Below are 11,930 nucleotides of genomic sequence, written 5' to 3'. Positions count from 1 at the left end.
GCCAAAATGGTGCATCAAATTCACTTGTGAAACACATCATAATGGTGCATAAGATGCCTAGATGATATAGTGAATGCCAAAATGGTGGTTGGAAAGCTTTGAAGAAGGTGCATGATACTAGATGATGCATTAGTTGTCACCGTTTTTCAAAGCTTATGGTCAGGTGCACGAATTGGTGCATATTATACAAAAAAATGTATTTTGTGTGATGCTCACGCCATTATGGTACTTTAGATGCCTAGATGATATAATAATCGCTGAAATGGTGCTTGAAGAGCTGTGATGGTGCATGAAATTTCATGATGGTGCATATCAGTATGAGGTATTAGATACTTAAATGATAAAAAGACACTTCATGCGATCATCATAATGCGTGGATACCTAGATCATTCTGTGGACATCATGATGGTGCATTGAAAGCTTTGAAGGAGGTGCATGATGTTAGTGTGCTGTATTAGTCGTCACTGTTATTCAGTGATACTCGTTATTTTGTATGGCTTGGTGCACCAATTGCAAAAATGGTGCTTAGAATTCAAAGTGGTGCTGAAGTCACCATGGTTCACGTACATGGAATACAGTTTTGGAATACGAAATGCCAAAATGGTGCATGTTTTTCAAATGTGGTGCTGACATCACTGTTTAGTTAGAAGATGGTGCGTGAGTTTAGCCTAGATGATTTTGAGAACATCATGGTTGTGCATGGGATACTAAGAAATTGTATGTGCCAATGGTGTACCATAGCTCAGTGATTCTCAACATTGCGTGGTAAGGTGCAAGAATTGCAAAAACGGTGCATAGATTTTTTTAATAGAAGGGGGGGCAAGTGCCCCCCCTTGCCCCCCCCCCCCTGTGCACGCTAGTGGTGTTGGAGCAAAACTGGATTCGGATGCAGCGGCTCAAAATCTGTCAGAGACACATAAGTTTGCTCTTGAGACAAAAAATGTTGCGCTGCGTAATAAATGAAAACAATCGGACCTAGTTTTTTTTTTTCTTTGGATTTGTCATTCAGACAGGCTAAGACCATAGTTGATCCATCTCGCCACAATTGGACCTTGTTGAATGCATATCTACAAAAGTTAAAAAAAAAACAACATAGGGTTTGCGCCCCGTTGTCCCGGCGTGTCTCTGCCTTAGGATTGTTACTAGGGGTGACTGTGCTAGAATAGCTAGACAACATTGCAACAAGTTTCTTATTGCTTCCCAACTCCAGTGTTCAAAAATGCGCCATCAGTACGCATGACCAACATCAATCAGTTTCCATGGCGCGAAATGCAACGAAAACACTAAAATAGGCAAACACATTTGCATCAATTCCAGGAGTGTTTCTTTAGTTAAGTCAGAAGCTATACATTGCGATGCAAAGTTCGTTTTTTTTCTCCTCAGTTTGTTGGAATAGGAAAAATTGATACTCCCGACCAAAATGGACATTTCGATTAAGCCGGTATTTTCGTTCTCGCTTAGCTATAAGGTGTTCGAGAAGTTGGTAACTTGCGGCAAGTACGATGGCATACATTCGTGTCTGACCGTGGTGACCAACGCGGATAAGGTAAGAAGCAGAATTCCCGATCGGTTGGTTTGGTATTCCATCTCAACGCATAAAGACGGTACCGTTCAAGTCAGGTGCTTTGGTCAGATCGCAGGTTATGTTCATAATAAGGGCCCAGATAACCAAGGCGATAAACGCACGACCTTGGTATACGGTAAGACCATGTTCAGGGAATCTGTGTTTGATTCACTGTCAGTCAAGGATTTTTTTTTATAATGGACTTTCTTAGAGTATGTTTGTAAACTACTCGCACCACCTGATTTTCAACAATCTTCTATGACACAGTGCTCGTTGAACAGCTAAAGAAGAGTAATAATCTCATGCAGAGTAACACAAGAATAACAAAGCAACAAAATCAATTGGAATACTAAGAATTGGAATACCTTCTAAGAGAATAATAATTAGGAAAATAAGAATAATAATGACCTGACCATAGGAAAATAATTAAAGCATCAAATTAGAAGAACAAGTAAAAAAATCTATTACCGGCTACGCAATCTTGGGATTAAAAAACCTGAATTAATCCACCTATGGTGAACTTACAATTATTAAAATTATTGCTGTATTATTCGAATTTAACATATTTATTTTGTGTGATTGGCCAAAAGTTCTAAGAAAATATTGTGGATTTAGCATCTACCGTCTGCCCCCGTTGGTTTGAACGCATCTAATCTGAACACTTTTTTAATCTGACCCCCGCTTATCTGCACATTGTTCAAACTAAAAATGGTTCAACCGTCATACTGCTCATGAAACGGAGTGAAACGGAACACATAATCAAAACAAAACAGCAAAAAGGGTTACCATCGGTGAGTTTTTCGGTGCCCACAGGGTTACTAGAAGTTCAAATTAAAAATGAACTCCGTTGGTTTGCATAAGGTGTCGTTCAAACCAACGGGGGTAGACGGTAGTGGATTGGTTTCCAAAATAGCATCATGGACCATGGACCAAACTACCAGAAATGCCAGGTACCTCCGAGAATCTTGTATGGAATGTTTAAACAATAGCTTAGATATTCTGGAATATTGTATCTTTTGTTAACTGCCAAGAGATCTTGAATCGATTAACAAATGGATAAGAAAATCATCGAGATACACTTTGTCTAATATCTCTTGATCAGTCAAATAAAATAGTTCCGAAGTAATAACGGTTATGGTGTATAAAGGACGAAAATGATATATCTACTATGCTAATCAATTTTGGCATTAGCTAGTTATTTTGGCTATTACAACTTACATCTGTAAGGTTTGTTAAAAATATATTTGTCCGGTTCTTGCATTTTTCCTACAATTATTTATAGAAAAATAATCCGCTCAGCGGTGATGGAGCCTTTCTCGTGCTTTTGTAAGAAGCGGCTAGCTCGGAGGTATACCCTCTCAGGGTCGGCGGATATCTGCTCAGGAAGACTCACAACCCTTTGAACGGAACAATCGGAACAATGGCAGACACACACTGGAGGACAAAGACGTTTCTCACGAAGTAGTACTAAATACATGAAGAAGTTACATTTACTTATAAGCTATTTATTTTTCTAAATGAAACATGGGTTTAGTTGGGAGGGGGGGGGAGTAGTATTACAGAGGGGTTCGTTGCGGCCGTTGGGATGCTGGCAAACTGTATGCATGCGTTGGGAGAGAGGGCACCTTGGATGTACTTGCCACTTCGCCTTGGTATTGTGTTGCATAATGGTGGCTATAATGCGTGGATCCTGGGGCAACGACCACGGTATTGGCTGGGGTTTACTGGGCGGCGATCCCGGAGTGTCTCTTTAAAACTGGCATTCCGACGTCCAACGCGCTCGTGAACGGGGTAGTAACACATCGGATGTTGGGTACCAATAAGCGGGGCAAGCCCTCGGACCTCACTGGTACCCTCACCTCAATAACGTCCGTTACTACTCACCCGTCACGTGTGGCTCGACAATATCGGAGGGGGCTTGTCGACCACCAGCACGTGGCTCGCCGGACCTTCACACCTCGCTGTCCCCACGAAAGGGGGGGGGGGTTTATACGACAAACACGGGAATCGATTTTTGCTTGACCTCGTTGTTCTGCTACGGGTTAAAACGCTGGCAGACTTGTTTGTTGCAGTCTCCGTCGGGGGTCTCCTCTCGAACAGAGAGATTTCTCAAACAGGGGCTTCGACGGCCCCGAAAACGTGACTATCTTACTGCACAGTCCAATACTTTCTGCCTCGGTGATCCTCATTTGCGTATTTCGTGGCTTCAGCTCTCCGTCTCTCTCATTTCAACCCTTTCTGTGTATTAAAGGAATGAGGGGGGGGGGGGGGCAGGTGGTGTGGTTAGTTCGAGTCTATGAATAACTACTGTGAGAGGTAAAATCCTACACTGTGTCTGTGCCTTCCACAGTGGTTGTTACCATTGTTGCCAGTTTGTTGGTAACAATTGTCCCTTCCTTCGGGAAAAATTCTCGAATTATAGAAAATTGAGCGAGAATTTTTGTATTTTAAGAATTTGTGTTCGTAGCTACCTTCTCTATATAATAATGCGCAGTCACCTAGTTCAGGGTTTAGTTTTGATCGGACAATAGCAACTATTATCACTCAGGTTTTTTTTAACATGGTATTTTATGGGAAGTGTTTCTTTTTCCAATATCTATATATAAAAATTTTAATAGTAGGAATAGAGAACCATTGGACTAAACATTCTCAAATTCATAATTCTTTTGGCGATAAGGAATTAATACTCGCTTATCGTACTTTTATTTTTTAAATTCTAGTGCGTATACCTAATTTTTAACCTAATATCACAGCATAGTACCTACTAATTCTCATACATTCAACTCTAACACGCATTCATTCATTGGGCCCTTTCATTCATTCAATCCTCGTTCAATCAACTCCTTGCATCTTTTCGGTACCTTGGCTTACTAACTATTTATCCTACACGCTCCCTAGACTCTTAACGTCATTGAGAGTATCACCCAGACAAAGCTGTCTCGTGTGATGATCGAGATCCAGTCTTCTTCTAACTTTCTCGCTAGAAAGTTGAAGGATCCTGGATTCTTTGAAGAATGCAACCCGACCTGTTCATTACCATCATTAAATATATTAATAATGGCAGAAGGTCATTACGGTATTGCATTGGAGGTAAGGCGCAATGTATGCCTTAATCCACTCCTATCTATGTGAACAGATGTGAACGCACGGTTCTGGTAGCGCTGACGTCATAGCGAAACCCCGATGCATCACTCAAAGAGTACAATATCTAAATACAGACATCGAACATGGTCGTAACCTTTGTGTACTCCTTTCGTTCTACTGAACATTGTACACATTTTGTGCTATTAGAAAGCAATGCGCGGTTCGAAATTAGCTCTGTTGTTATAAATGTGATTTGGTCACAAAACCTAGGGCAAAAGTTTTCGCCAAGTGATTAAGTTTCGACTTGCTGAACATAGTCATTTTACAAGTCCCAAACAACTACCAAAAAATAAATGTTCATGCATATTAAGTGGGCGCCTGGTTCTATCGTACCTAACATCAGAAGTACTCGTTCAACCAAATATAGGTGTTCGGTATTGTTGATTTGGTGGTAATGATTCACTGATCTTCTCTACGATATCAGTAGTATTTGTGAACAAAGTTGTCGGGTAAAGAGACGCCGATAATTGATACTCAGCCCTGAGATTTGTTTTCCCACAAGCTTTCCTTGTATTGACTACCGCCGCCAAATAACAAACTGAAATTCGGACTATGTACCTAACAAAAAACTGTTGGTTCGTGTGCAACTTCTCTACTCTACTCTGCTTGGAGCGCTTTGCTAGACCGACAGATCTGTGTCTGTGGTTGACATATGATGTGACGAAATCATGCCTTCTGTTGTCTTCGCTCTCTTAACGCATACACTACTTTCGATTTTGTTTGCTGTTTTCCTATGAACCACTAGAGAATGTTTGTATTATACACTCATCACTTTTGCATCCGCACACGGCTGCCGAGAATCTCTTAATTCTACTACCTGAATCATGTTTGCAAGAATCTCTTCTCATCTCTTAATTCTACTACCTGAATCATGTTTGCAAGAATCTCTTCTCATCTCTCATCTACTCTCATAGAGATATTTTAGTTCTCTTGCATCATAATCCGGCAGAGTTGGCAACGCGAATGAATTTCGATTTTTGGAATCATTTAAACTAAATTATATATTGGAAAAAGAAATCACATAAATTTTTCAAAAATATTTTTAATCAACCATAAAAAAAAACTGAGGATTTAACTTTTTTTCACACGATCAAACAATCTTAACCCTTTTTACTAGGACAAACTGCACAAAATAACAGAGACGGATTCACGATCACTACAAAATAATCGTGAGTCTCCCCGAGCAGGTATAAAAAATATTCTTGGCAACAGAATATTTTTGTTTGGTTGGATCGCCAATTGTAAGAAGCGGCTAGCTCGGAGGTATACCCTCTCAGGGTCGGCGGATATCTGCTCAGGAAGACTCACAACCCTTTGAACGGAACAATCGGAACAATGGCAGACACACACTGGAGGACAAAGACGTTTCTCACGAAGTAGTACTAAATACATGAAGAAGTTACATTTACTTATAAGCTATTTATTTTTCTAAATGAAACATGGGTTTAGTTGGGAGGGGGGGGGAGTAGTATTACAGAGGGGTTCGTTGCGGCCGTTGGGATGCTGGCAAACTGTATGCATGCGTTGGGAGAGAGGGCACCTTGGATGTACTTGCCACTTCGCCTTGGTATTGTGTTGCATAATGGTGGCTATAATGCGTGGATCCTGGGGCAACGACCACGGTATTGGCTGGGGTTTACTGGGCGGCGATCCCGGAGTGTCTCTTTAAAACTGGCATTCCGACGTCCAACGCGCTCGTGAACGGGGTAGTAACACATCGGATGTTGGGTACCAATAAGCGGGGCAAGCCCTCGGACCTCACTGGTACCCTCACCTCAATAACGTCCGTTACTACTCACCCGTCACGTGTGGCTCGACAATATCGGAGGGGGCTTGTCGACCACCAGCACGTGGCTCGCCGGACCTTCACACCTCGCTGTCCCCACGAAAGGGGGGGGGGGTTTATACGACAAACACGGGAATCGATTTTTGCTTGACCTCGTTGTTCTGCTACGGGTTAAAACGCTGGCAGACTTGTTTGTTGCAGTCTCCGTCGGGGGTCTCCTCTCGAACAGAGAGATTTCTCAAACAGGGGCTTCGACGGCCCCGAAAACGTGACTATCTTACTGCACAGTCCAATACTTTCTGCCTCGGTGATCCTCATTTGCGTATTTCGTGGCTTCAGCTCTCCGTCTCTCTCATTTCAACCCTTTCTGTGTATTAAAGGAATGAGGGGGGGGGGGGGGGGCAGGTGGTGTGGTTAGTTCGAGTCTATGAATAACTACTGTGAGAGGTAAAATCCTACACTGTGTCTGTGCCTTCCACAGTGGTTGTTACCATTGTTGCCAGTTTGTTGGTAACACTTTCTAGAACCCATTTCAACAAAATTCAAGTGAAATGTTGATGAATATCGCACTTTCATACGTTTAACAAAAAATAAAATCATGGCGCCAAAAATCATATCGTTTATTTGGCTTTTGAAATTTGGGCCTTAAACCACCAACGAACCGACGTGACAGTGGTGATTCAAAAGTGTCCCCCCCAAATTTAACGGTCGACCACCGAAGCGAGCGATCGCTTCTGTCAAATCAGCGCAGACGCGAACCGTTTCCTATATGAACACACGGGGGTTCGGTGTCGAGCTATCAAATCATCGCGAGCCGTTATAGAGGTGGTGATAGTGTTTGGCTATTTTTCATCATGGCGTCGCGGACAACAAATTTGAATTTATTTGTTCTAGCTGTCACGTCGGTTCGTCGGTGCTTAAACTCTTAAAAAACCGCGATCTTGAATTTTAAGTCGCCCTTTTGGATTTAAGTCCGCTTTTAGGAAATTCTGTAAGCTATTTTTGGACTCCAGACTTCTCCCCCATTCCAGCTAAAGCCAAATTGAATGGTTTTAGAGCCTAAAACTCTCTTAAATAGCCGCCATTTTGGATATTAAAACACCATCTTTGTTATTCTGGTTGCCATTTCTGGACTCCAGAAATCCTTGCCATACCAAATATACCCATATGATATGATTTTGGGGCCTAAAACTCCATTTAACAGCCGCCATCCTTATACCAAATATACCCATATTGCATGGATTCAAAGCCTAACACACCATTAAACAGACGCCATTTTGGATTTTAGACCGCCATCTTAGATATTCTGGTCACCATTTTTTGACTCCGGACATATTCCTCATATCAAAAATACCCACATTGAATGGTTTTAGGGCCTAAAACTCCACTAAACAGCCACCATCTTGAATTTGGAGCCATTATCTTGGATTTAGACTGCCATTTTGGATATTCTAGTCGTTATTTCTGTACTCTGGACATCTTCGTCATACCAAAAACCAAATATACCCATATTGCATTGTTTTATAGCCTAAGATTCCATTAAACAGTCGCCATCTTGGAATTTGGACCGCCATCTTGAATTTTATACCGCAATCTTAGATATTTTTGTCGCCATTTTTGGAGTCCAGACATCTTCCTCATACCAAATATTCCCATTATGGCATGGATTTATTGTGAGTTTTCTTGGCCACTGGATTCGAAGGTCGATTCGACTCCCTAATTAATCGCTCTTTTCTACGAACCTCGTCAATTGAGTATCTCCTTGTACAAACTACCTCGTTTTTTGACGCGATCTTCTGCTGTCATCGTTGAAAAAAGAAAGAGAGCGAAGAGTGGCACGTGCTTTTTTGCTGTCTCACTTAAATAGACAGCAAAAAAGCACGTGCCACTCTGTCACTTTTGACACATTCGACTGTGATATTGTATGTTGCTTTCATAACAAAACTTCCAGTCGCCATTTTTGAATCATCGCAACGACGAACCAAGCACCACCTCTGCTGTTGTTTGTGTTAGTGAGATCGGAGAAACGTCAGACTCCCGCCTGCTGATTGGCTGCGACGACTCTGGCGATGGTTTCACTCGCGACGGATTCGTCGCGTTCGAAAAGAGGGAAAATCGTCAATACCAGGTATGAAGGCAAAAACGGACGATTTTTGGGACTGTTCGAGGCATGACCGTTCCAAACCGTCGCACACTAAGATCAGCTCGGTATTTTCCGCATCTTTTTACTGAGTTCTCAACAGCAGATTTAACTCGGTACGCTCGGTTGTTTATTTTGCGGATATTCTGTAAATAAGTTACTGAGCTCAGCTAATAAACTGTCAAAAGTTACTGATGCACGGTAAATATCGTTACTGGTGAACGGTAAATACGATTACCGAGTGTACCGAGATAAATCTGCTGTTGAAAACTCAGTAAAAAGATGGAAAAAATACTGAACTCAGTGAAAAAATTACTGAGCTGGAACATCTGAATCTTAGTGTGCGTGTTCGATTAGGGAATACCCGCACAATATGGCCTAAAACTTGATTAAACAGCCGCCTTCTTGAATTTTGAGCCGCCATATTGAATTATAGACCGCCATCTTGCATATTCTGGTCGTTATTTTTGGACTTCGGAAATTTAAGACTCCATTAAACAGCCATTATCTTGAATTTGGAGCAGCCAGCTTGGGTTTTAGACCACCATCTTGGATATCCTGGTCGTTATTTCTGGACTCCGGACATCTTCCCTATACCAAATATACCCATATTGCATGGTTTTGGAGCCTAAAACACCATTAAACAGACGCCATCTTGAATTTTGAGCCGCCATCTTTGATTTTTAACCGCCATCTTTGATATTCTGGTCGCTATTTTTGGACTCCAGGCAACTTTCCCTTACCAAATATATCGCATATTGGAGCCTAGAACACCATTAAACAGCCACCATTTTGAATTTGGAGCCGCCATCTTGAATAGTAGGCCGCCATTTTGAATTTTGGGCTGACATCGTGGAATTTCTAGTCTTCAGTGTGATTTCTGCACAAAATTGGTCAACCATGTTAAAGGTTACAAAAATCGCCGCAGTTCTATATGTCGCATGATGGGGCTTTGTTCATTTTTATATATTGCCAGTTCTACCGGTGCTGGTCCGGATCACTCAAATGGTCATAACTCCGGAACGCCTTAACCGATCCGGACCATTTTTAATAGCAAAAAATGCGGTAAAATTCCGGTTCGATTGGAGCTATAATCCGAAAAAGGCACGGTAAAGGCTGGGTATGCTGCGCAATTCAGATCCCATTGTGATCCACTAGCCTCTGCCCAGCAACTCCTATCCCTACCTCCACGCGGTACCGGCCGGAAACTATGAGCAACCTTAGGGAAGATCGGGTAACCAACCCCGGTGGGAACTTTGGTCGTAGGCTGACATGGAAGGGGGGTTTGCTTCGGCAAACCTGAGCGTCTGTTCTCCAGGAGGAGCGGCTCACAACAGTGTCTGATCCCCATGTTAGGGGCGGCTGATCTACGTCCGAGTGCCAGGGAAGGACTCTAAGCTCAACTGTGCACTATGGTCCTCCGGAAAGTAGGGGGTTGGTGTCAGGCCCTACGAGCCAGCCGTAAAAAACCATTGTAACGGAAAATCAGCAACAGAATAATACGAACCGAGACCAACGGCAACGACCCCAGCGAACAAAAAGGACTTGCGATTGGAAACTCGGTACGTGGAACTGCCGATCTCTCAACTTCATTGGGAACACCCGCATACTCGCCGATCTACTGAAGGACCGCGGGTTCGGCATCGTAGCGCTGCAGGAGGTGTGTTGGACAGGATCCATGGTGCGAACGTTTAGAGGTAATCATACCATCTACCAGAGCTGCGGCAACACACGCGAGCTGGGAACAGCTTTCATCGTGATGGGTGATATGCAGAGGCGCGTGATCGGTTGGTGGCCGATCGACGAAAGAATGTGCAGGTTGAGGATCAAGGGCCGATTCTTCAACTTCAGCATAATAAACGTGCACAGCCCACACTCCGGAAGTACTGATGATGACAAGGACGCATTTTACGCGCAGCTCGAACGCGAGTACGATCGCTGCCCAAGCCACGACGTCAAGATCATCATAGGAGATTTGAACGCTCAGGTAGGCCAGGAGGAGGAATTCAGACCGACGATTGGTAAGTTCAGCGCCCACCAGCAGACGAACGAAAACGGCTTACGACTCATTGATTTCGCCGCCTCCAAAAATATGGCCATACGTAGCACCTTTTTCCAACACAGCCTCCCTTATCGTTACACCTGGAGATCACCACAGCAGACGGAATCTCAAATCGACCACGTTCTGATTGACGGACGGCACTTCTCCGACATTATCGACGTCAGGACCTATCGTGGCGCCAACATCGACTCCGACCACTATCTGGTGATGGTCAAACTGCGCCCAAAACTCTCCGTCATCAACAATGTACGGTACCGGCGACCGCCACGGTACAACCTAGAGCGACTGAAGCAACCGGATGTCGCCTCAGCATACGCGCAGAATCTCGAAGCCGCGTTGCCAGACGAGGGCGAGCTCGGTGAGGCCCCTCTAGAGGACTGCTGGAGCACAGTGAAAGCAGCCATCAACGACGAACGGAATCGACGGAACGAATGGTTCGACGAAGGGTGCAGAACGGTTTTGGAGGAGAAGAACGCAGCGAGGGCGGTAATGCTGCAGCAAGGGACTCGACAGAACGTGGAACGTTACAAACAGAAGCGGAAACAGCAGACCCGCCTCTTTCGGGAGAAAAAGCGCCGCCTGGAAGAAGCGGAGTGTGAAGAAATGGAACTGCTGTGCCGTTCCCAAGAAACACGGAAGTTCTATCAGAAGCTCAACGCATCCCGCAACGGCTTCGTGCCGCGAGCCGAAATATGCAGGGATAAAGACGGAGGCCTCTTGACGGACGGACGTGAGGTGATCGAAAGGTGGAAGCAGCACTTCGATCAGCACCTGAACGGCGTGGAGAACGTAGGCACGGGGGCCCACGGCAACGGAAGGAACGACGACGCCAGTGCAGCGGAGGACGGAAATGAACCAACTCCCACGCTGAGGGAAGTTAAGGATGCCATTCACCAGCTCAAAACCAACAAAGCAGCTGGTAAGGATCGTATCGCAGCTGAACTCATCAAGATGGGCCCAGAAAAGTTGGCCACCTGTCTGCATCGGCTGATAGTCAGGATCTGGGAAACCGAACAGCTACCGGTGGAGTGGAAGGAAGGGGTAATCTGCCCCATTCACAAGAAAGGCGACCATTTGGAATGTGAGAACTTCAGGGCGATCACTATTTTGAATACTGCCTACAAAGTGCTATCCCAGATCATCTTTCGTCGTCTGTCACCTAAAACAAATGAGTTCGTGGGAAGTTATCAAGCCGGCTTCATCGACGGCCGGTCGACAACGGACCAGATCTTTA

At 44.1% G+C, this 11,930-nt stretch overlaps 1 protein-coding gene across 2 annotated transcripts in view; it reads left to right on the top strand.

Annotated features, from left to right (window-relative positions):
• The first annotated feature begins 1,372 nt into the window (after nt 1-1,372).
• Nucleotides 1,373-11,930, top strand: part of LOC109427894 (Bardet-Biedl syndrome 2 protein homolog) — a 74,008-nt gene continuing 63,450 nt past the window's right edge. Inside the window, exon 1 of one of the 2 annotated variants that reach the window (XM_062851559.1) lies at nt 1,373-1,546. In XM_062851559.1, the coding sequence (XP_062707543.1) occupies nt 1,421-1,546 (126 nt within the window). In that variant the 5' untranslated portion in view covers nt 1,373-1,420. The remainder of the gene's footprint in view (nt 1,547-11,930) is intronic. The other variant, XM_029872543.2, reaches the window with a different exon arrangement.

The sequence above is a fragment of the Aedes albopictus genome, chromosome 2 (genome assembly GCF_035046485.1).
Source record: "Aedes albopictus strain Foshan chromosome 2, AalbF5, whole genome shotgun sequence".
Taxonomy (NCBI): Eukaryota; Metazoa; Arthropoda; class Insecta; order Diptera; family Culicidae; genus Aedes; species Aedes albopictus.
The sequence above is the reverse complement of the archived record's forward strand: the minus strand, read 5'-3'. Positions and strand labels throughout refer to the sequence as shown.